This window comes from Ptychodera flava, chromosome 9 (assembly GCF_041260155.1).
Source record: "Ptychodera flava strain L36383 chromosome 9, AS_Pfla_20210202, whole genome shotgun sequence".
NCBI classification, from domain to species: domain Eukaryota; kingdom Metazoa; phylum Hemichordata; class Enteropneusta; family Ptychoderidae; genus Ptychodera; species Ptychodera flava.
In genome coordinates, this window is record NC_091936.1 from 10,951,963 (window position 1) to 10,979,440 (window position 27,478).

Consider the following 27,478-nt stretch of genomic DNA (forward strand, 5'->3'; position numbering starts at 1 on the left):
ATAAGGATGTACCAAAGTCTGGTGGTAAAGGGTGATCTGTCTACCCATTTACCATTTACTGAATACAAGCAGTAACATGCCTATTGATTTTGCCTTTATTTGGACCAGTATCCACAGCTTCACTTTTCACTACCTAACCTTTTTAAAACCTCTGACCCTAAACATTTTTGTCATTTATGAAAATCACTCACGATTCGTCCAAATTTTGCAGGTTTTTAATGGGTCATAATCTCCCACAAAATGTATTTTTTTATGTTCCAAACTGAGGTACCCTTCCCCTGAAGGCATGATGATGGGAACACGTATGATTTTCTTACTTGACAGGCAAGTCATGTGAAATGTTTCCCCAAGTCTCACATTCTATTTCAGTAGACTTATACATACACGCATGGTTGACTGATCAGTGTATAATCTAGATGATATTGCTTGTTAGGTCATTAGTTTAACCCCAGTCACCCTCAATTTCCTGTACACTGGTCCTGGCTGTCCTCGGCAAATCATAAGGCTGCATCACATCTTGGCATTAGAAGGCTTACATGTAGTAGCGAACTTAGGGACTTGTTGGCGATTTTGTGTCACTGATATGTACATCGAGTGTTTCTCCTAACCACAGGAATTCTTCCACTGACCACAAGTATTTTCAAGGTTTTACACATGTGGTGGGCCGCCGCCCTCTTCTGTTCCGTACACGTAACCTGAGGCGCTCACTCTTTTTAAAAGTTCCTGACATCACCCACAAGTAAAATGCCCTGGGTATTGTGCATTTCCTCTTAGCTGGGTTGACTATTGTGTAGTTCATTTCGTGTTTGCCCATTGCTAAGACCAGGGCAGGGTAAGAATAATCGCTATACCTGTACCAATGGATATTTGTGTTACTATATATAGGTAATATTTGGCGAGTTGTTCCATTTCCGCTGATGGTGGATATAAATGGTCATATGAAATGTCCCTTTCCGTTGGTGCCATTTTGATGGGCATCACAATCAAGGCGCATACTATTTAATAAAGTTAATTGTGCACAAGTGACTTGCACACATTTGGCCTATATGGTAAGTCCATGCTTTACCCAAATCATGAACGCCGCATCCCTACAATAAAATGCCACCCTTATGACGAACCAATAAAAAGTTTAAACTTTTTTCGGGAAAATGTAGCAAGAATGTCATATTACTCATAAGATTCATAAGGAAATGGCAAAGATTTCACAGTTTTCGTGTTGTTGAACTTTAAAATAGCCACATGCCATCTGTCGATCCGACCGTCTTCAGCCGACTATGTAGCCGTGCTCACCATAACTGCCGATAATTTGTTCAGAATGTAACACCTCTTCAAGCAGTTCGAATGAAAGCCTTCAAACTGACAACGAGTTGCGTTGTGAGAGCCTTTTAAGGTGTACCTTTAGACCTTCATCGTCACTAAAATGTTCTATTCATTTGGCGCGGGTACCTGACGGGATTTGACCAAAAGAGGTCGGACGCTCTACTGGCTTGTGACAGCGAGTGATATCTGGCAGGGTTATCCGACATCGATAACTATTATATCCGAATCTCCAAACCGTTGTACTTTGCGTGAAGTTAATACTGTGGCCATTTGATGTGGTCACATTGTACATATTTGTAGGCAGCTTTCTTCGGAGTGCCTATTAAATGTGTTTGAACAAGGCGATGAAACAGGTGTGCATATACAAATTTATTTTTTGTATGTGATGGATGAATGTATATTTAAAGCACTTTCCTTTTAGGTATTCATTTGGCTATGGCAATGTGAACATTATATGCGGGTACGGAAATTGATTCCGGTGTCTTTTAACCTGTATATATATTCATGTGACGTATGTTGCAGTAGTGTTCCCCCATTGTACTAAAACGTGGGTGTAGTTAATGGTGTTTGATGTTCATCGAAAAGAAAGAGAGAATTTCGAAAACACGCTTAATTGTCTCTGTCAGGCAACAAAACGGCGGAATCGGTCTTTAAATGTTTTGTAGTGTACGTATAAAAAATTGGTATAGATGATGCATTAGTTGAGGACTCTGAGCGAACAAAATGGTCGGTAATAATAAAATCGATCAGAGACTTGTGAACATTGTGTAAACAGATAAAAGTATGGAAAACGCTTCCGTAATGTTGGGTACTAAACCGCTGAGTTGGTGTAAGCAAGTCTGCGCTGTCTATCGGTATGATGAACAATTACATCATCCTCATCTTAAAAAATCGTCGCTTATTGATCTCCACTGGCGGCAATCTACAAATACATAGCAATGATGATTTTTGAGTGCGGGTTACCAGCTAGGTCAATAAACAGAAATTCCATGCGTAAATACAAGGTGAACGGAGACCTAATATGCAAATAACTCGAATAATCTGAGTCAAAAGAGTGTGGACCAGGTGACATCTTCACGTTGATTTCTCAGCGAAGGTGATTAGTGGTTATGAAACTTGATTCAAAATCTCTGGTTAAATAAAGTCGGTGCTTGAAAGAATTTTAGGCTTTCATCGAACACAGACGCTCAGTGCAGTCACCCCTGCAGGTTTCCTGACGTACATTTTTTCTCATTAATCCATGCGTTCTGAACGCTTTTATAGTGTTCTCACGGGCTCTTGCTTAGGAGTTCTGGTAAGAGAAAAAAGCTCACGTACTTGAATTCCCTTGATGCGGCACCCAGTAACACGATTGAACACATTTCGGCCTACTTATGCGGGAAAAGCCGTGAAGGTGAAGGTGACCTTCACGGTGTCACACAGTTTTTATTAGTAGAACAGACATCCAGCCGGTGATCACTCCCTTGAAATATTGTGAATGGTTGTGAATTTATGCAATGTCTCAGTGTGTAACAAATGATGGTTATGTCAGAGGGGAAGTCTTGGGGTTCAGACAAAGATTCCGTATTTCTCAGGTTTAGTAGGATATGATATCTATGGGAAACGTTTCAGGCAGATTGATACCGTTTGTGTTTTTTACGACAAGAAACGCCGTCTTTTCCCTCCAAAAAGCGTGTCTCTGATCAATATAGGATCCTGTATATTCTCACATTTGGTAAAGGTCACATTAAGAAACATATTTCCTTCTCTGAAAAAAATGAAAACCAGGCCATTTACATCCTGACTAGAACATTCAAGGGTAACGAAAGGGCTACAAGACTTGAGTCCAAGTGACAGGAGACGCATCTTTAGACCGAAGCTTTCTCTAGTCAACGACAATAAGTCGCCAACTCTGACTGTAGCCTAGTATAAATAGTCCCCCGGTTTCTGTTTTCAATTAATGCAAATCCTATGCTGCGGGACCTTTCCCTGTTTCATAAGAGATGTAAAGAGAAAGAAAAAACGAAGAAATGAGGTAAGTACAAGATGCTGTTATGATTACGTTCTCGGTCACCTTTTGCCCTTACTGAAGTGTGTGTGCCGTCGAAACAACTTTTTTTACTTATTTGCCAGACTTTTGGAGTCAACTGTCAACTTCTTTAAATTGAGATTATTTATTCTGGCCTACAAACTTTACATTGAAAATAAGAAGTAATTTACAGTTTGGTCAGAAGTTTTCGGGTCCTTTCATCTACTCTAAAATGTCAAATAAAACGGGTTTTCCATCGGTTTTTTTCGATCACAACTCAAAATTACATTGACATTCAAACCGTTTCAAGTATTTTCTAAGCGGCATATTTCAAACGACTTTTACGTTATTCAGTGTTAAAAAATTGAAGATGAGATAATGGACGAAGGAGCGGAAGACACTGTCTATGATGACACCTACGCGACACCTACCTTAGCAAGTCTAGGATCTACCTTTTGGTTTCCGACACTGGGAAACCTGGTTTGGGGTGTGTAGAATGTGAAACTAAGTAGATTACTGAAGATTATATACTAGTATCTGATGTCCACACTTTACCTTCTTTCGTATCATTTTATAGTCGTTGAGAGGGCGCGAAAATACAGTCTCAACGCGTAGTTTTATATTTACAACAATAGAATAATCTTATTGGTGTTTACATGTTGCTGTTTAGGTGACGTAATCTGAAATCTCGAAGACATCCGAATGCATTTTCTCTTTAATGTCAACGGTGGACGACAGGCGTGAAAGACCTTGCTCTTGAAAATTACTTCGTTTTGCCTAGATGTATTACGTACATATGAGTCTAGAACTGAGGACTTTGTCCGTTACAATGCACACGTGTATCGTAAATGCTCAAATGGATTATCCATATGCAAATCACGTGCTGAAGATATTAAAAATATAGAAGAGATAAATTAGGGAAGAGAATTTGGCATGTCACTTAGGTATTTATGGTACATGTATGTCGTGAGACAAGGTGCTCCATACTGAAAACCAATTAAAGGGCTTTACCAGTATTAAAAAGTCACCGACGCAAAACTGCCCTGGTTGACACAGAGAGTTCAATGGTTCACGGGCTATCGTTTCATTTTAGTATTGAATTCTTCGGAGGTTTGTCATTGTCAAGAGGAACTTTTACGGCCTAGTGTCCGTCCACTTCATCTTGTTAACGAGGTACTGTCATCAAATGTATGGGGAGTCGGGGTTGATTCTTGCATTCAGTGGGATTGGATTACAAAGTTCTTCGACCAGAATGGTGACCATCCATAAATTTTAAAAAATGCTTCAGCAAACTATTTAAAAACAACAATTTCAGAAACTTTTGTAAAACATTTGTTTTTAAAAGTTTTCCGAGGCAGTTGCATTACTAGACGAGTAACAGATTTACTATTAGTAAATTTACAGCTGTTTATAATAAAACGCAATTCTTATCAAATCATTTGAGTCAAGGTCTTTTCAACAGGCATGGGCGACCACTTACGTCAGCTATAAGACTGTGTGGATAGCGATGTTATCTTGAGGTCTCATGATAGGTGAAAGCTTTGAAGTGAAAGCATATACTTGTGTTTGGTCATTCGTCGGTGGCGATGGGATTTCCCGTGTTGTAAATTCTGGACTGTTGCTTGCACTACTTAACCAGGTAACAGCGATCACAGGATTCCGCTATCAGCTTGATCACCCGTTTGATACCAGTGTTGATACAAGTCTCATAGAAAGGCCGCGCAGGTGCTGCCACTTCTTGTCAGATAGTCTAGTGAGCTGAGTAAGTAAAAACAATTGATACCAATCAATCAATTTTCGAGTAGTTAACCCAAAATCTGAACAAACAAGAGCTGAGAACATTTCACTTTCAGGACCTTTACTTCTTTCGATAAAATGGAAGAGGCAAAGCGTCACCATGTGATATTGAACATGACGGCCTTTAATCAAATCACGACTCGACGAAATGACAGAGCGACTCTTTCGCAGTCCCGTTCAACCCTCACGGAATGTTGACCGTTGTAAATCTTTTCGTTGTTTCTGACAAGGCCCTTCGGCTTGATCTGTAAACATGTATACGTATAAAGTGGCTTTATAATACTTCAGATATCAACGCTACGCTATAGTTCGGGATTACTTTACAGATGAAATTGTCATAAGGTTAAAACTCTGGTTATTGTGATTTGATGTTGCATTTACATCTATGGTACAACTGGGAGCGGCTGAAATATGAATATGTTTACCACTTTATCCTTCAGCGATAACATTCCATTAAGATCGGACATTCATTGCAGCTGGTGCTTTTTTAGAAAAAAAAAACGACTGGCCCGCCACTCTCTGTTTGCACAAAATACGGGGTTCCCCGTAAATAATAACTTGAGACAGCATATCTCGAACTTTCATAAAATACGACATACAACATTCATGGCGATGTACAAGCATTCTTGTGAAGGACTGTTGTGAAGATTGAAGGATTAGAAAGCACCGAGAAAACACTTCAGTTTTCGAGGAAATGTCAAACGGGGCGTAATGAAAATCGTAAGTCACACATTCCAGAAATCCAGAGACATTGGAGTGGGCACAGACTTGTAATTGTGGTGATGGTAGTGGTGGGGACGCTGAAGTGGGTACTTGTAATTGTGGAGATGATTACAGTGGTGGTACCTGCGGTAGCAGTACTTTGCAGTGGGGATGGTTGTGATGCTAAGGTGGATGGAGGGGCAGTGGTTGTTGCGATAATAAAGGCGAAGAAGAAGCAGAGGAAGAAGAAGAAGATAGGTGTGATAAATGATGTAGGATGGCTGTGTCAGCAGTGACAGTAAAAGTGAAAAGTTTGGCGTTTTACGTTTTAAAAAGACCTTTCAAAACACTTGGTCAATTGAAAATTCTTTTCGTTTGATTTTTGATGAGAGTAACAGGCAATCTCGCATGTTACCACATGCCTTAAGGAAGTTAAATACTGTTCAATTTTGAATTCCAATGGGTTTGAGCACTTACAGAGGAGCATACCCGTAAAGTGGAAATAGGGCGAGACAAAAACAGAAGTGTCTATCTATCTATCTATCTATCTATCTATCTATCTATCTATCTATCTATCTATCTATCTATCTATATATCTATCTATCTATCTATATATATATATATATAATATATATATATATATATATATATATATATATATATATATATATATATATATCTATCTATAGATATGCGCAAAAATCAGAGAAATTACAGTGTAGAGGACATCACATAAATAGGTATCAGCTTCATTGACTTTGTCCCCATTCGCTTTACTGGAGAGTCCTGCCTGATTAGAATTTAGAACCAAATAATGGACTCATTTCAAGTTATTTTAATAGTATGACTAGAATACAGTTCAACGATCTCGATCAACGATCTCGATATGCAATATCGGAAATGCATTCTTAAGCATTTAGTTATGTTCTCTCGATTGTTTTCCATGGATATTCGGATATCACGTGATGCTGTAGGAAAACACGCTAAGAATGATAATCTTACAGAAGGTAACAGGTAAGCTTACTTTCTCTAATGTCGTGTTCCCTATTTTCCATGCGGAATGTTACCATATAATATGGAGTTAGTACAATACAACAAAAAAGAGTATGTGGTAACTGCTAACACGTGCCTTTATATATCAGAGTCCTTTTTGAAACAAAGGGCCATAAAGAGAAAGTCTACCATGAGCTGGAACAACAAGACTCAGTTACCTGATCAAACAACCAGCTTAAGATTATAGTTAATGGCATGCAGTCAGGGCCAAATAGCAACAATTTTAGTTTTCGGGGTCTGTGAAACCTCGGACAAGTTGTTTAAGATGAAACAAACACTCGACTCCTAAAATAACAGTGCCAAAATGACATTCAGACAAATGTGTAATGTACTTCAAATGACTGCATTTCTTTCAATGTTGTCTTTGTTCTAGAGTCCCCCCATTCATTATCTACAAAATTTACTTATTTTATGAGACGGATTTAAACCATGGACGTACACGATAGGTACTGCGCAGTAAACAAGGTCTACTACTCACAGCTGCAATACAAATGCTGTTGTGTTCATTTGCCCTAGGTATAGCTAAGGGAAAGCCGTCCATCGAAGTTCGACCAGCTATAACTTTTAACGTTTTTTCCAGTACTTTTGTTGTCTTCTTCGTTTCGTAATGTCTCGAGTTAAACAAGACAGTGTGTATGTGTGTAGTATACAATGTTATTGATGAAAACTGAATTATAATCCCGACTTGAATTCATCTGTCAACAATGACTTCAAATTGTACGCAATCTATTGTGTTTCCAATGCCAACACTTTGTATTTTACTCATATATTTAGGAAGAAGAACACGCATAGAGCTTGTTTTCTGTAAAAAATTAATGAAATCGTTATCAAACGTTACAGATAATTACCCTTCAAGCTGTTATTCAGTTGTTTTGAGCTTTGAGCATCTCTGACTGTAGTTTCGCATTTAAGAGATATTTCACTCGAATTGTTCACAGCAACGTATTTTATGTGAATATTTATTGCAAGGTTTACTGTTTGTTTTGCTCTAAGTAAAAATGAATTTAAAAACACAATGCTATTATTATTCCTTGCTTTGTGTAAAAGATAAGTTCGTTATTTGCATAAATGCATTTGGTGCCACTAAAAAAGCCGGTTTCGGGGAGTTTTCTCGAGATCTTACAGTAGATCACTAAAACACGACAACAATCCAAAATTCGTCCAAATCGCCTGCCCAAGCAAAAGAAAACATTCCCTATATGGTAGAGAATAATGCTTAACGTCACGTTGTGACAAAGCAGGATACTTCACCGTAACTGTTGATGTGTATACTCCCAAAACAATGTCAATGTCCAACATATAACAGCTTTTATACGTATGCAACGACCGATGTTTAATGATGACAGCTAAATTAACTCAGGATTACAATTCATTTGCCGTCAATAACTTTTCACTTTGTGCACCATGTATTATATTGCACGGGCTAGTGTTTCGCAGCACAACATATCTTTGGATCAAGAGAAGGAAGAATAAAATTTACTGGTTTCTTCATACAAAAAATAATGAAGATGTCATCAAAAGTTACAACTGTTGTTCCGTTAATCAACTGATGTTTAAGTGTAATTAACAGTATCGCACAAAAGGTGTTAGGCGTTTCAGGCGCTTAATCAAAAATCGAAATGAAGTTCAAAGCATTTAATCATAGAACACAATGTGAAGGTCTTGAGGGAGCGAAATGGGAAGAATTCTCCAATTCTCGTTGGATGAAAACGCCGTGTCAGCATTGTGAGGATTAATTGATGTAAATTTGAAAATTGCCGTAGCGCCATGCATCATTTGTGTGTACCCCTGCCCTATACAGCTGCTGAAATCTATGAGTTTGTGACGTCCATACTAAGAAATATAGTTGCTCGCGAAACTGTCACCATGTTATTCTCACCAAATAATATGTCTCCTTCTTAGTTCCATTGTACAAGAAGCCTGTTTTTAAAGTCCAGCTTCCAATTAAAATCGCGGAGTTCATTCGATGAATTGGTCACCAAGTTATGGCTTCCTCGAAACCGTTGGGTCGGTCGCGAGCCAATGGATAAAAACAGTGTGGTGAAACGCATCCTCTTCATTCCCATTGGCGGGAAAGTTATTAACAGCTCATATGCTACAAGAGCATTGTTCTTTCCAAAATTTAGCTGTCTGCAAAAAAAATAATTATTAACGTTGTATGTACTCGAAAGTGAAAGATTTAAACTTTTGCTAAAACTTTCCTGAATGAAACTTTAAAACATTCTCTTATCAAATCAAAAATAAAAATCGGGGGTCACCGTGAAAAGTTTGGAACTAGCGAAACAAATTACCCAACATTTTCAAAATGGCAATATCTTAAATTCAAAATGGCAGAGATTCCTGTGTTAACTCTATGGAGGAAAAAATCAATTGTGGATTTTCGAAAAACTAAGGAGGTGAAAGTTTTTTCTTTCTCCAAGACCTTTAAAATGGGCCCCTGCGAGTGGTAGATCAGAAAAGAATTGTAGAAATTTGAGTCCGACTATCTGTCCCCGAGGCGCGTTCTACCTTAAACTCCGAAATCAAGCGGAAATACCGTGATAGTTCTAATATACTACGGGTCATATGAAACAAAACCCATATATCAAAAAATTGTCGACAGGAGTAATTTAAAAATGGTATGAAACATCGAGCAGAGGAGTTAGAGATAAAAATAATAACATTTTGTCCAAAAGAATACAAAGAGAGTCATCCACTGGAACTTTAATTATCTTTAAAGTTGTTAAAATAGAAATGTTTCGATGAGATGCACTAAATTTGGTTTATTGTAAAAACCCCATCATCCGCGATGTAGACCGTTTTGCAATTAACCTACTGAATAAAATATTTAAAGCATCATATGTGTTCCTCTGTAGTGGCATTAATTTTAGTACACGCATTTCATTTAGTAATATGTTTGCTAATTACAAGTACATTAAAAAAAATATGAGACCGTTCTGTGCAATTTTATTCAGCTTAGGACATGTGTTTCGGTTCCTTGGTACCGTTCACTGATGCCAACTCACATTTTTCAACTTTGCCTTTTTACAAATCAGCATTGGTCAAGCCTCTTGTGCCGAACAAGCGTTAAAGGGACAAAGTCGGCCATTTTTCATGAATTGTTTGATGTAAGATACTACCTATATTGTTTGACATGTTGAAAGATACTGAATGAATGGGTGAGTATGCACATATTCGACCCCGGTTTTGGACACTATACATGAAACCATCACGAAAATGAATTAATGGTCATGACCATTAATTCATTTTCGCGATGGTTTCATTGGCCGACTTTGTTCTTTTAACCTACTTGACGCAATATTATTTCGGCTCGTGTTGTGTGTCATTTCGTATCTGTGTAAATATTTAGTATTTTTTTTTCAAAAAGGTACTTGATTTCTCTGTTCACGCCTGGTCCACTGTTTAAAATGAAACATTGATACTGCCGATATGCAGGACTTACAACATGTAAACTTGCCGGCTTCGGATGATGCTTTAACATGTACTGAGAGTTACTACGTGTCAACAGTCTTCACATAGTTAATGTCATCTTACGGTGGGAATAATTTCGAAGTCGGAGATGCGAAAGGATAAGATTTGGTTTCATTTCCTTGACAACGGTCTGCTCTCGGTTTTACGTGTCTCTGATCAGCGATGCAGCTTGGCGTTATGTAATGACTCAGGCAACCTACGCAGACATGCCAACGTGTTTCAGAAAATATGTTTGAATCTGAACTGGGTAAAACAGATTAAGAAACGGCGAGACCGTCTTAGGATGATGGGTTGGCGTACTTGTTATTGTCGTTACTGCTTCGAATGATACCCCGCTATCTCGTTACATTGATAACATCTCAAAATGATTCTCCTGTGAGGATATCAAGATCATATTTTCGACATATCGGTTACTCCCTTTGTCTTCTTAATCGCAGTCCCTTCGCTACTCAGATGATTGAAGTTGAAATACAAGCTGACGGACAATGTATTCACCATCGATGTATTAAATATCATGCAAATGCTGATGGCGCAATGTATTATTAATAAAATTAAATTGTCACTCAACCCTTAAAATATACGTGCCAGTGCCGCTGTAGAATTTCTTTGCACGATAAGAGGAGATAACTACAGATAAGAAATTATGTCAATTCACGTTGGTCAGCGGATGCATCAAATTCCTGTTTGGTCATCCAGAAGAATTGGCATCGTAGAAATTGACCATTGCAACGTGTTGAACGTGATAAATTAAGGCATCACGGTCATGTCACGCGTACTGCGCAGTCATAATCATTTATACATTCCTCCATCGAAAACGATACCAACCTGTGTGCGCTCACACACAATTTCGAACGAAAATGATGGTATCAAGTTCATGGAGAAAAGGCGGGAAGAAAAGGGTCTGGGAGAAAAACAAAAGTTTGAAAACAGAGTTCGAGTAAATTTGCATAAACCAGGGAAACACAAATTTCTTGCAGCATGTCAACATGAGTGTGGAGTACAAAGGAAGCAGGGGTATCTTTGCATTTGAAATGAAAACTGAACATATGCAGTGATTCTGAATTTCGTTATATTTAGTACAAACCATCATTTCGGTTTATCTTCCCATTCTTTTACCTTTTAGCCATGAACTTTTCAGAAAATCAACCATCTCTTTAAAGTTTGAAGCACTGTTTTACGATGAAACTGGAACATCCAATCAATATCGTCAGAGGAAAATTTAGCGTCATAGTTTACAGATGACGCTGTCCCCGTCTTTTGGCGGGAAAAGCGACGTGGCGGCGAAGTAATGCGGCTTGCGTGTTTCAAATTATACAGACGAGTTACTTCACGTGAGAATATGTACATCCCCCATACAATGCAGAGATCTGCGTCGGATAACAGGTACAATAGGCCCTGTGTTCAGCCTGTTCGATTTTTGAAAGTGCGGCAGTCCATTGAGTCATCTCAGAATGCCAGAATCTCATGTCTTACCTTTGAAAAAATCGGTAAATGTCATTTTCTGTGTTGCTGGATAAGAAGAGATTGGTGACTTAAGAAACTGAAAATTGAGATCAACGTGCGCATAGCAGCATTACCTTTCAGTCATTCCCTTGGTACAAACGTGAACGTACACGCCCTGGAGACATAGCCAAATACCGAAGGCATATAATGACACCATATGATTCTAAATTTTCGCAGAGTAAATTCAATCACATCGAATAAGATGCCGGGTTCTGTGAAGGGGCCACGATGCACTTTCTTTAATGTAAATCCTTTGTAGACACGCACATATCGAAGCAAATACGCTGAGGGCCTGGACGTTTCCCCCGAAACTAAACATGCAAATCTGATGGAAGATATTCTGATGTAAATCGACAAAGATGTTAGCCACTGATCGGGTTACTGTTCGCGTTCTTCAGGGATTCGGTAATTTCGGTATAGCTCTATTTTGTGTGCTGAACAACGTTAACACTGTCAACTATTGACGTAAAGCGCTAACGGTTTCACAAGAACAAAAATACCGTTGGAAGTGTGAAGATCTCTGCCGCTGGCTAAAGGACAAATGTGAATCGATGATGACATCATGCATCACATCAAATTATTCAGATGCTGATAACATGGCCTGCAAAGCTGTTGTCATGCAGTTCAAATCTTACGGTACGCTCACTAAGCTGTCTCCTGTATCTCTCTCCTGAATTTTTTTATCTAACTTCTTTCCCGACCGAGTTTGGTGTGTGCCTCCTCGAAACACCTGGTATCATTTGTTTGACACGTCAATAACGATTGCTGCAGAAGTATGAAATTAATGTATATCTTCCTGTGTGTCTGTCTATCTGTCTGTCTGTCTGTCTGTCTGTCTGTCTGTCTGTCTGTCTGTATGTATGTATGTATGTATGTATGTATGTATGTATGTATGTATGTATGTATGTATGTATGTATGTATGTATGTATGTATGTATGTATGTATGTATGTATGTATGTATTATATATATATATATATAAATAAAAATATGTGGTTATAATATATATATATATATATATATATATATATATATATATATATATATATATATATATATATATATTTATAATGCTTAAGATACAAAATGACATTATTGTAGCCCGGTAATATGATGTGCGTGCATGACCAAATGCAAATGGATTCCGATGGCTGTTATAATTCCACTATTTTAAGGCCAGTAATATTATCATTACTACAACAAACCATGGGCTTTGTCCTCTTTAAAAAACTATCTAGTCAACGCAAAGGGTCACAGTTGCATGGCTAATGATTTGTGTTTCAGCTTACCTTTGACAGAAGCAAATGAAAATGTACTTTTTTGAACTTTTAATTAAACAAAATCAAAAGTTAAAAGCAACGTCCCTTTATTGTTAATTATACTCTAATTGTTCTCTGCGAATTAGGAACGGATGGGTTGGAGAGGACATTTTATATATACTGTTTGTTGGTGTATATGTACACGAGTGTAATTTGCAGCAAATTCATGTCAGATAATCAGTCAAATACAGAGTAATTTCAAAATTAAATGTGCAATCTTATCCATAATTTACAGCGGTAATGGACTTCCCGGAGATAGTGTTTTTCCATTTCCATACAGAAGTTCAAGGCGAAGCCTTATCATAATGAGTTAAAAACTCAAATTAACACGAATACTACGAGAAAGTTAATGATTCTACCACACTATACACTGTCTTTGACTTTCTTCCCGGCCCATAATCACCTTTAATTTCTTCTAAATTAGACCTATCCGCCTGCCTTTATGTCATAGCGATGCTGTTGGAATTTTTCCTCTATTCATTCGTATTAGCCCAGTCCAGAAAGGTTCGGTTTCTGCGTCTATCTCTTCACATTGCGACGGGAAAGGAAATTTAATTTACAGTTGAGGGTAGGTCATTTACGATTTTGAATTACTGAAAATTACATGTCATATACATACATACATACATACATACATACATACATACATACATACATACATACATACATGCATGCATGCATGCATGCATGCATGCATATATATATATATTGTATACATTTTGTGTATATATATATAATACATACATACACACACACACACACACACACACACACACACACACACACACACACACATATATATATATATATATATATATATATATATATGTATATGTGTGTGTCTTTGTGTGTATATATATTTATATATATGTGTACACACACACACATATCTCAGAAGGGACTTGTCTTCTTTATACTATAGGTATCTGACGTATGTGATTAAATTCACTTTTTGAACAGGGGACAGCACGGTTTAACTTCCATCATGATGTTATTAGTCTTTGATTTCCATTTCGCGTGCTTGACTACAAATTAGATCTGTACATTCTCCTATTGCAGGTATAACTCAATTCAAGAGGTGTCGTGTAAGTTCTGACACACATGCTAGTTCATGTGTAAGGATCATGCAGATGTCACTGATCGGCTGTGATGTAAATCTGTCAGAGTTTTAATGCATGCGTGAATGAATATGTATGTGCGTCTATGCGTCTGTCTGTCTGTCTGTCTGTCTGTCTGTCTGTCTGTCTGTCTGTCTGTCTGTCTGTCTGTCTGTCTGTCTGTCTGTATGTATGTATGTATGTATGTATGTATGTATGTATGTATGTATGTATGTAATGTATGCATGTATGTATTCTGAAGGTTTTTTCCTTTGCACTCATAATTCATATAGAACAACACATAAAATATTACGCACAGGGTGCATATTATTCTTCTGTGGTTGATATTATTCGCTGTTATACGAAATTACGTTTCAAAAACTGATGCCGGAGAGAGGTCAACTGCCATTGCAACATAGACTTGGTTCAAGTCTGTGATTTGTGAATGTTTGAGTGGGGTGACGCATGATATGTATTTTGCTTTCATGTGAAACGCGCGCGTGAGTGGAGTGGACGCGATGAGTCGGGTGAACGCTATACAGGGGAGCTTCACCCGGAATCCGGCAGAAACTAACTCACTGTACTGCGCAGACTCAAAGGTAACGCATTCAATCGCTTGGAAAACCTGGCCTGGGCTACCGAATTCCGAATAGGTTTGTACGAAATAGGAGAGACACAAGAGAAACTATTATAAATTATTTGATTTTTTAAAAATTCACCGACTTGAACCAAGTCTAATCGCAACACTGACCATGACAAGTACTTTACAAAGGGCATTGACTCTATTTATCGATTTTGTGTGACCAATAAAAATATTACATTGTAATCCTTTAGAACAATAATCACAAAAGGCGGTGTTATCATATAGCGCTTATGCTTGCTTAGTAGGCTGTCCGTCTGTTGGGAAGATTACATAGACGACTGCTAAGTGCCGCGAGCCAATATACGAGCTTAACTTCGCCGTAGTTATTAAATTATCTGATTTCCATCAGTCGTCATATGGTTTATGTTCTCACGCACAATGACCAGTATTGGGAAAATAGACCTGAAACGAGACTGCTTGTATGTTTGTCTCGAAATCCTTGTTTTCAACATTTTCCAGCCGTTATGACACTTATCTAAGTGAATAGATCACGAAGCTCACTTCCAAGTGCCAATTTGTAATGTTTCATGTCTAGCTTGTAAAATAACGATGAACAATCAAGAGTAGCTCATGAAAATAAAGATTACGGTATAGCTGTAGTAAAGACTGTAAAAGAGTGGCAAATTTGTGAACTACAGTGCAGAGTCACCTCACAATTATCGCAGTTATGCTCTCCCGAGTGACCCGGAAATCTTCCATAAGAACACTGGTCGGACATTTTTATCTTTTTGAAGAAGATAAAATGGATAACTAGATTGAGCAAAGAGGGTTAGGCCTACTTTTATCTGTTATTTCTGTGTTCCGTGACACCTCTGTAAAGGAATCTTTCCGCGGAATGTTCCATTTTAGGACACAGGAGGCGTACGGTAAGTTTTTTCTCACCCCCAAAGTATTCGAAATATTTAGGTTGGGAGAAGAACAACATACATATGTATTTGTCCATAATTCCGTGCTTTTCCTGTCCTTTGGCAATTTGTGTGCAAAATCGGCAAGACTTTTAGGTAGAATGCGTATCAGGAACACGTTAGGACTTTCAAACTGCTATCATGTTTTGGTCTACCACTTTTGGATGATGGCTCATGTTGAAGTTAGCGAAGTAACTATAAAGTTTTCACCGTCTCATGTTTGTTAAGTTCTAAAATTGAATTTTCCCCATACAGTAAACATAGGGGTGGAGTTTCAAGTGTCCGTATATCTGAATATGGGATAATTTATTTCCCTAACTCTAAAGTTATACGATGACCCCTATTTTTTTCGAGTGTTAAATTTGGAACTGATTTAAAGTTTCCTTACGGAAAGTTTAAGGAAATGTTTCGTCTTTTAATTTCAACTCGGAGACGCGTATACTTCTTTACGCAATGGGGTTCGTAGAGAGTCAGTTTCCCCAGCAATTTTCTCTCCCCATACTTATTTCCCATTTCAAATACCCATTCCAAAATAAAATTTTCCATCCCTTTCTTTGAAACGTATTTTCTTTACTTAGGAAAGTTTGCATGAAATAGATAAACAATCTGTACTCTAAACACAGCTTTACACTTTTTATGATTATTATATTCCCAGGGTTTTTCATGACTGCACGCGTCTTAAGTACAAATTCCAATACAATACAATATTTGCAATACTTTTTTTCTTCACGTATTTTATTTTTTTAATATAGTGTATGCGTATATAGTATTATGCCTAAAATGTAAAAAAGTGATTGCCTGTTGACGCAACAACTCGATGCCCTTAGAGAAATAATGTGTATCATACTTCAGTTCCGCAATGTCTGGTACATAGGCCTGTTACAAAAATTACGTCATCGAGGTATTCATATAGGGCAATTTCGGAGTTTCGACGGCCGTTGTCTGAACATGTGTTAGTCGGCGTAGTAATTAAATTTAAAAATAAAAATGAAGTGAATTTAAAAAAAAATGAACACGGCGACCTTGTTCTCTAACCTTTCCGTGTTTTTGATTAATAACTAATTTAAATTTATTATTCTCAGACCAAAATGAAATGGTTTGAAATCCTATATTAATAACTTGTAGACTCGAATCGATATGATAGAGTACAGACCCACGTCGACCGCCAGCACTGGTTAAAATTAAATCTAAATGTTTGTCCGCCTTCGCTCAGTAGAATCGATTTATCCCGACGAGCAACATCGTTATCTTGTTTAGATTCGCGAACAAGCAATTGCAGACATAATCGCGCGTGTATTTATGAAAAGTGATACATTTTTGCTCACGTAAGATTTGAATATGCTGGTTTGTGTGATCGATGGGCCTATCCAGGTAGAGCTATCATCCGGAAGTCGAGATGAAGGGCAACTTGACGTATTACCCGGATGTGGCAACAATGCCAGGCCTGGGAAATCGATAAACGTCATTTCAGGCGTGGAGTGCCCATTGTGCAGGGCGGGTTAACATGGTGAACATACAGCCAGGATGGAGTGTATTAATTTCCGATCGTCGTATTCCTGTCATCACCACTGGAAATATAAAAGACAAATTAATGAAGTTGAGAGGTGATATTATGTAAGCGAGATCCATACACTCCGGTTTACTTGAAAAATGTGATCACTGATAGCTAATCCACATGGACGAAGAATGGGCCCACGGGCTCGATTTTAAAAAGTAATTATTTTTTTTGAAATTGTGTCGTAACTGTTCCCTAGGAGTCCTCAGCAATATGGTTGAAGTGGATTTTTGTTCATAATCGATCTTAAACGGCAAATATATCTACTTCCCTGCAATGAAGATGACCAGCCTGCTTTTATGGAATTTATTTTTATTATACAATGAACGAGGCTTCCATGATTTTAGATCTGACTTGTTCTCTGTGTTTCTGAGAAAAGTCACTGATAGCTCTATTAGCCGCAATTTTTGGTGTTTTTAAGTTACTCTTCTTCTTTGTTGTAAAACAAACTGTTTGTCCTTCTTCCCGAATCGTGTTTATACGTAAACTTGTCAAAATTGCTTGCAAGTGTTACATTTAATGTCGACGTCCATCATTATTGTTTAGGTACTGTGATGTTTTTGACGTCTATACTATAGCCCAGAATTCATTTTTTCGAAGTTACGCTAATCCTACATTTTGTACAAAATGTAACGCGCTGTTAGGGCGATAACTTTGAAATTAGTATTTCAAACAATAAAAGGAATGACGGAATATAGCGTATTTTTCCGTAGATAAAAAATACTTTGAATATTTTACATTTTAAAATTACTGGTGAAAGTCATGTGTGTGATTTTGGGGCGGCGCACGCCTACTACCAACGGTATAGCTATTTATGCACTTCTGAATGCAATTCTACCTTCCCAATCTGCCCTCTATTTGATTGCCATTGTTAGATTATGTAACGGTGCAATAAGGAAGAAAATATTGCCACACAAACAAAACGACAACAACAACAAATATTTTAAATGTACTTTACTTATGCACTTCAATGTAAGCTTATTTTTAATTGATTTAGAATCTATGCAGATACTCTCGGGTTGAATACTAAGTGTGATGTAATGGCGGTTAGTCGGTGAAAGTGATGATAAAATATTCTTGTTGGTGTCAAGAGGACGATAACGAGGCTCCTTGAAATCTGCACAGCAAAGTTTTCCAAAGTTATCCGAAATATTAACGCGTCCAATCATCTCTTGTGTCGACACTGTTATTACATAGATTTCGTCTGAGGAATAGCTAGTGCGTCGCCTTTATTTGGAGAATTAACGTGTTTCTGTCGCACGCAGAGAGTTCGTTATTAGGAAGTTTTCACATGGTTCGTTTTCAGGTTTTCTCTCCCTTTCTTTAATTTCTGACTTTAATTTATCATTCAATTATTTTAATCGAGAGAAGAGAAGATATGCATTACAGTCCTTTGCTCTGCTTGTTGTGTGAACGTGCAAATGATGTCACACAGGAGTCAAAGGTCACATATGATTTCCCCTGTGGACTCGCTGATTGACACCGCGTTCACTTACAAATTATCGGATGAATGGATTACACGCGCGGCACCATACGGCGGTTTATGATGTTAGAATTAGGGATCGTAAACAGTTTTCATTTTGATTTCAAGGACATCTTACAATTTCTATTTGGATGTCATTGGAGCCGATTTATCATTTTGGTGACAGTATTTGTCATGTGGCATGGTATCCCATCCCTTTACACTGTAAAGCAACATATAATTTGGTGAATTTTATTGATACATTCTCTCGTAGCATACTTTAGTTTAAAGTCATACTTAATTCAACGTAAATAACGATAGGGTTGTACGGCATGCGTAATTTCTTTTTCTGATTTCCGTCCATTGTCCACTTTTATACATGATCCATTGCGCTTCTCGAGGTCGGTAAACAATTTAGGTGTGGCGCCCTTTCAACTGGAAACTGGTTTGTTGCAATCAACATCTGTTTGTTTCTCCAATAGTTCCACATGATGAAAGTTTTAAAATGTAATAGAGTTCACAAACTAACTTGCAAATTTCAACAGTACGTAAAGGTGTCCAAAACTTCACAACATCAAAACAAGGTTCATGTTGTTGTGGTTTAGATGGCATCATAACGATGGCTCCTGCGGTATGAATAAATTACGAACTATTGTCAATTAGGTCGATTTGTGTGCTATTAAGGCGTACACGCATCCGATGGTATATACTTTTTAATGTAGCTGCGACCTATTCATGATTCCTGGCACTCTGCCAAAGCACAGCACTGTGGGCTACTCAACTTACACAGTGCTGGCAAAATGCCAATTCAGACCTCATAATATATCGGAAAAGGGCAAACTCAGCAATTTTGTCCAACTTTTCCTGCCACGTATAAGCAGATGATATTCTGAACAAAAAAGTTAAAGAACCATCGACATAACTGTAAATTTGAAAGAGATAGATAAAACCAATCTGAAAGTTGAAATGTCGTGTGTATATATCGTGGAATAATTCTGGGTGGTGTGCATGTGCGTATTCGCATACGTAAGGGGCTCATTACAGAATCACATGCAGTGGGAGGGGAAAATATGTGGGACAGCGGACCTCCTCAGCTAATTGTGCTTGTGTATGTTAGGGACCCGAAAACTTCTGATTGCTCTTTTGTTGGTTTGTGTGTTTTATTTGTATTATTTTTTTTAATTTGTTAGAGGGAGGGTGATTTGCCGCCGACGGTGACATAACTGTTTCGCTTTCCACATTGATATCACAATACATAGTGGATCCCTCGCATATGGCGACCAATCAAATCGACAGAACCTTGGCAACGTCACGGAAGAGGGTGATTCCTGGTCACTGGGCTTCACTCTATTAGCATAAATAAATGAATATGTATGAGACGTGCGACCAATGAAATAGTCGAAATATATCACATGATACTGCATGCAGAAGAAATATTTTGCTGCTCGCAGTTGGCGGATGCTGTAAGGAGCGAACAGTTGTATGAAGAATTCCCCAGGAAAAGTCCTCCGTTTTATGCGTTCCTTTTCATCTTATAAATTTCGGACTTTGCCAAGGAAACATTTACTATATAAACTACCTCTGATTGAAGTTTTACAATAATAATGGCCTCACAACCGCCTCAGTGGCCGAGAAGGATTGCTTCTCCCTCGTCAACAAAGCCACCGCCGATGAAAGCTACCTTAGTGCCCATTTCGCTACGCCAAGGCAGTCCGACACGAAGTAATGGCCGTCGATCAAGTCCTACCTCATCGCCAACGCCACTATGGGCCTCAGATACTAGAGTCAAACACAGACGTTCTCCAGACCACAGAACGTCGCCCGAAAGGCGAAGTCCAACGTCGCCAAGCAGCTTCAACAAAGGTGAGTTGGTGTGCGCTCCATGCCATTCTTTGAATTGGATTTCAGACGCCATTTTGCTCGATTTCTATGCTGTAATCCCCAAACCAGACCCAAAATTTTCCCATTTTCCGAGGAATTCAGAGATTTCCTGAGAGACCCCCATAAAGTTATAACCTATACTTTCATTTGGCACCAAATTCTATTTGAACCGACGACATATTATAAAAATAATAAAATTTCATTATTTAGTGGATAAAGAAAGCACTGAATCGCGGGATAATTTCCATAAGAATTGCATATGTCGACAGCCGACAATTAGCCAGTAAAGCTAATTTCTAGTGTTTTTAGAATAATCATATAGGATTAAATATATGTTTCTATTACGGTTTTTATCTCAATTTTCATGTTTTAATGGTACTGTGGTAGACTTTTCTAATAGCATATACGTGGAATTTTGAAAAAGGTGTTTCCCCCCAAACCCGCCACTCACCATCTGCCGACATGAGCTATTACCCGGTAACGCAAACTGGCAGGTCGCGTATCTTTCGCTTTGCAATGGGTTTGTGTGTAAGGTTTGCAATGTGTATTTATGTTATGTTATACCCGATATCCAGTGTATACTTATGGGGCCACATATTATTTTTTGCATTTTTATAAAATGTTTAATTGACTCGCAGAGAGGCGGCTCTTTCACCTTTATATGCATAATTAGTTGATTCATCGTGGTTTAGCCTCCTGTGTATTGAAGCCTGAATGTATTTGTTGTAAACAACTTGATTAATCAAAACACTCAGACAGACTTTACTTCAAAATTCAAAAATATATTTCGCTGTCTGATATTCCATTGCAAATAATTAAAACAATGGTCCTTTTTTGCCGCAAGATACAAATAAACTCTCAAAAAGCATTGTTTTGCATAGATAAATGAGTATTGCAGATGGTTGGGAGGGGTTGAATCCACCCTTGTACATTTTCAAATATACAGTGCTTTTTGTGACGATATTAACTTGTATTTAAAGTCGACCTGTTTTAGTTCTGATATTCTGTTGACAATTTTATATTTATGAGATGACTGTAGATATGTGATAGCATGTATGCGTACCATACAGGCCACACCTGCCCTAACCTCAAAATCATGTCTTTTAATCAAATATTTCTGTTTAAATGTTAAACTGAGTCATTTTGAGTCAGCCTATGCTTTGAGTTTGAAGCCTGTCTGCCTTATCCCAATTCATGTTCATGTTACACACAATCATCAGTCTTTTCGCCATGATTGTTTTTATACAAGACATCCACATTACTTACCAGTCCTACCGATCAAGTTTTGTTGTTTCTATGTGCTCTTGTTGAAGAACTATCTGCTTATATATATATATGAAACAATGAAAATGGTAGCTTTGAAAATGCATTCACCAGGTGCAAGAGAAACGATGGTTTGAATGCCAAAGTTTGTATGGTTGCTGCAGCTGCTCTTTGTATCTTGTATTCAGCTCTCACTTTTTGTTGTGAACAACTATGTGAACACCCAGATCAAGGCATCAAATCATGTGTCCATGAAGCATTTGATGACAAGTTGACAGGATTCCTGTACAGCTCCGTGTGTCAAGCTCTCTTCTGCAGCGCTTGATAGCACATTTAGATTTTCCAAAGGGACAGTTGATGTTTTGCCATGAAATATTTGTAGAGATCTGTAGTCCTTCACTTAATTATCAAGGTAACAAAATATAACCCTTTTAATTTCACAATGTGTAGTTATAGTATATCACTTCTGTTTTCTTCGCTTCATATCAAAATATTTAAGTTGCTGTGAAATGTTTGTTTTAAAGCATATATAAGTAGACTTCCATGCTGTGAAACTGATTAACTACCATGTAAGGTCAGAGGTGACTGAAAATCCACAGAAAGAGTATGGCATTCAGAAGAGCCCTATTTATGCCCATTTGCTGTCTTGCCATGGTTCACAGTTCACATTCTTGGTTCAGCAAGGTTTTGACATTTCTATGACATCTCCGGAAGGAAGGCTTCTGCATTTCATTCATTTGAAACCTTGTATACACATTTTTGTGGGCAACGATTAAGTTTAGTTAATATCATTAAAAGAGGTTGGACAAAGTTCATTTGTTCCCTTGATTTCACAATGACATGAGAATAAAATTAAGCAGCCGCATTGAAAACCGCAGAATTACATAAGTCTCCCGTCTCCTTATTCTAATCTGCAAAAACGGCTTTTGTTCAGTCCATGGCAGAAACATGCTTTTACAGAATCACATAGAATGCAAGGAACATTGTGGCACAGGATGTCACAGACCAGTCTTCTTATTCTCATGTTGTCTGTGCCGCTTCAACACTTCGTTCTCATGCTTGCCATATGCTAATTCCGTGGCTTGAGATTACATGCATGATTGGAAACTTTGCAATGACCCCTTTTGGTAAATGAAAAGGTCAGACACTCCATGTGGATAAGCATTTGTTCTGAAGTTGTAGCTAGCACAGCAACCAATTGACCCTGTTCTCATGTCTGTGGTACAAAGATTTTAGTTATAATCATTTATTCCAGAACCAATGATGGTCTGTATCATAATTGAAGGCAATGAAATATTACCAAATAATTATCATTCATTGTCTGTAACTTAATTTTTGGATTGGATACAAGATTTTAATTTCTTTTTCTCGTCTTTCAAGAGGCTTTAATTGATAGCTGATAGTAAAAATTTAGTTGGATGTGGCTTATAAAATACTTGAACCTTTGCTATGTATACCTGCCACAAGGCCAGCATGGTTAATCAAAGTCCATATGGGGCATGTGTGGTTTTACCTACCGAAGCAGACTTTTTGAAACTACCAGAAATAATCATGATTTATTTGTCTCTTGCAACTGAAAATTGGTGAAAGAAAATTATAAGAACTTGCTGTTGCAATGAATTCAAATAAGTCAGGAAGGTTTTTATTGAAGCAGGTCACTTGTAATGGTGCAAACTGTTTGATTCAGGCAGTGGTTTTTTTCACAAAAAATAGCCACCATGTGCAGAAAGAATACATCTGTACATGGAGGTAGAAGGAGAGAGGCTGGGGCATGTAAAATTCTTTGTCATTTTCACTGCATATAGTGTAAAATGATATACACATCTGTAATTTTGGCTTGACCCTAAATACTTGTTCAGATCCTACAGGCTGGACTGTTTCCTAGCTAATTTGTCAACCACAGTACCTAAAGATATACACACACCATTGTTGAAATCAGAACTGCACCACCTGCTTTGACACCCTTTGTTTGGTATCAGCTCTGTCTGTCCGTACCAAGATAGATAGAATTACTTCTATTCCTGTAACAGGCCCAGGGTTTTGAACCAATGGATATTCAAGGCTCCTTTCATGTCAGTTAGTCTACTTTCAAAATTCCCTTCTCTGTTGTCCGTGAAATGCTCTGCAGACAGAAGATGTGAAACCATGCTTAGCTTGTGAATGCAGCCTTTATCGTTTGCAATCAAATGACTGCCATGGTGTAGCTTTTTACTGCATTGTGCAAAATGTTTGCTGTTGTTTCACAGGAAGCAGAGTCCAGAAAAACAATGTGAACCAAATGCAGCTACTCCTGTTTTCATTGTTTACAGTGTTCATGAAGAACTTGGTTAGCCATGTGACTAAGACTGTTGCTCCATTATATTGTGTACGTATATGGTGGCAACTGCAATCTAGTTCATGTATAGAAAAATCGAACAAACCAAACCTCTGAGACTTGTTAAATCTGCAAATATCATACCACAGAATTCCTTGAATGGCAATAAAGCTTCCTTAGTTTACCCGGTAAGCCGTTTTAGAATTGTTACAGTTATGGCAACGTAGAGGATAGTACATGTTACTGTAGAAGATGTATTGAATTCAATTCTCAATATGATTCATACAGTATGAATATCATTATGTTCAATATTTACATGTGAGAATTTAATGTAGACCCTGTATTTTCCAGGGTCAACAAAGCAATCAAGTACACCTAGGTGCTGATTTAAAATGATATTCTTTTTTCATCATTTCGTAGAAAGCATAGTCAATAATTGGGTACAATGTAACTACGCGGGAATGAAATATGGAAAACTGCCCGGCAGGTGAATAGTTCAAAATGGCTCCACCATTGCATATATTTCCAGGTGAAAGTGTGGATGATTATGAATAAGGATAAGGATTATTGAAACCATGTTCACAACAAGTTTATAAAGAACTGCCATCTTGTGACCTCTATCAGTATTTCCTAGGCCTATGTTATCTAAGAAGGCATAATTCATTTAGTATTTGTCATGTTGATACAGAAAGAAAGGTAGTGTAGCATGGATTCAGTTTCATCGTGAGATCAATAAAAAATAGCAGTGCTTTTGTCAGCTTCCATGATATGATACACACGGTGGGCTTTCATACAAAATTGATCACATCTAGTGTATGCCTAAGTGCATGATAGAAACTCTCTTGTTATTTGAATCATATCTGCACCCTCTGGCATCAAAACCTGCTGTTATGAAACAAGCTTTTGCATCAGTGTGATAGTGATAGCCATTGATATAAAAGTTTCCAGGCTCAACAGATGATGTCCTTGCAAGTCCCTTGATGCATGCATAACCCTTTGGTATTTCCCAAAGTCTCTCTATTAGCATGAAGATCTTTCTTGCAGAGCTTACCAATCTCCATAGGCAATTTAGAATGAGATAGCTGTCAAACACATGCTGCAATACTGCATTCTGAGGGTTCTCACCAGGTCTAATGAGGGGTTTGCGAAATGTAGCTGCTTCCCCAGGAGAAAAAGATAGCACAATTCAATAGGTCCTTGTTAAAAGTGTGAAACGGAGAAAACGGGAAGTGATAACTTTACTGCTTGTGAGTGTAATGCTGATGGGGATTTGCCTAGATCCACATAAATTGCTGAGTGCAGATTTTTTATTTGATTGTGGGTGAACACTCCGCATTGTACATATCTCATCTGGGGTCAATGCAATAGGTCATGGTGATGTGAGCACCTGCATCTGTCACCTTGTTGAAAAAATAATTATAAAACATGGCTGCATTGTCCCATAGGGCTTTGTGCCAGTAGAACTGCACTTTATGGATTTTACTAAAAGATATGCTTGTATACAAACAACATTTTCAGCACTGAGATAATCCACTTCAGCATTTTGAACTCCTCTGCCTGATCTTCATCAGATCTAGCAATATATCAGTATCAACGAAAAAATATGGGGAATTACTCTTTTTTATTCTTTTCAATTATTCAAAGAGACTAAGGAAAGAGAAATTTCCATGACCTTTAAAATATTTTGTATAATTAATCAAGATTTTGCATGAGTAGTACAGAAAATTTTATCTTGATGCATGGTATGAAGTGGAAAATATGCCAGATGAAGCTGTCAACTCAAGTTTGCGCCTTTGATCTGTCATACACTAGCTCCATATTTGTTGGGTAGAAGATGTCAGACTACATTATATTACCAAACTGGTTGCATGCCCATCTACAAAAGCCCTGTCAATTACTCATACATGAAATGTCTATCCCAATATGTGCTAATGTGTGCAGTAAAGGGTGTTTGTTAGGAATTGTAGTGAAAATCTTGTATAGACCACACTGACTATTTTCGACTCGGCACTTGGTTGCTCCAATTGAAAAATGATTCCTGACATGAACTGCTACTGCTATCGTTCTTGTCAGTGTTCATGTCAACTGAAAGCCTATCTTTGTCTGTTTCTGTGTGTGTGGTGTTTGTCTTTTGTGTGCAACGGAATTCAGGTTGCTATGCCCCTTTCCTTTTCAAACTTGTGTCAGATAATATGACGTGCATGTAAATTGTTTGCTTGGGCTCTGCTGCTTACGGCGTTCTTTGTATTTTCAAACTAGTTCAGAGGTTGGAGAAAGTAATCAGACTAACCTGAAAACATATACAGCGTTGTCATGCACCATTAACATTTTGTAATCCTCCCCCTTTTAGGTGACCTCAAAAATATATGTATATATGTTGATACTTTTATTGTCAGGCAAAATACTAACAATTTATACACTTGGAATTATGTGATGACAGGGAATTAATCTGTTAACCACGACATGAAATTCATTTTGTATTTGTGCTGTCACATGATTGCCCTCTGTAAAAGCAGCTTTGTTTCAGTGAAAGCAGATACATTAATTTTCTGTTTGCAGTGAAAATATCTTAATATATCCTCCATGTAAGTAATATTCCAGAATCTAATATCAATAAGTTTAGTCTCTGGGTATATAGACATTGGCCAAACCTGCATGTTGCAGTATTGCAGTGGTTTTGATCAAAGCTTAGCCTGAATACATACCTTGATATTTCCTGAACAAGGACAAGTGAATTTCTGCATAAATTTGGTTTGTTTGCACCACCTTCTGTTGCTATTGCTTTCACAACTGCAGCAGGGAAAATGCCAATTCTCTTTTTGGTGGCTACACTAGATTAGCTGACTAGAATTTCTGAATAGACATTTAGATTTGGTCTTCTAGTTCATCCTATGTGAGACCTGTACAGTTATAAATTTTTTAATCCACACATTGACAGAGTCAATTATGAATGTGCAAATGTACCTCATCAAGGAGGTGCAAATTAACTCCTAACAAAAAGTACAAAAGACATTTAAAAAATTGGAAATATTAAAAAGCTGTTTTCCCTTGGGTCAAATTTCCTAATTTATTTCTGAAGTGAAGCTGTACACAGGGTTTGTAACGGAGGTATTGAGGTAGTACAAATGGATTTGACAATCTGACAACACCATCTCCATATTTAATTTATGGCATATTGTGACAGAC

The 27,478-nt window shown here is 37.7% G+C and overlaps 1 protein-coding gene across 2 annotated transcripts in view; it reads left to right on the forward strand.

Moving 5' to 3' along the window:
• Positions 1–20,263: 20,263 nt before the first annotated feature.
• Positions 20,264–27,478, forward strand: part of LOC139139972 (protein FAM117B-like) — a 78,576-nt gene continuing 71,361 nt past the window's right edge. For both annotated transcript variants that reach the window (XM_070708947.1, XM_070708948.1), the window contains exon 1: positions 20,264–20,697. In XM_070708947.1, the coding sequence (XP_070565048.1) occupies positions 20,439–20,697 (259 nt within the window). In that variant the 5' untranslated portion in view covers positions 20,264–20,438. The remainder of the gene's footprint in view (positions 20,698–27,478) is intronic.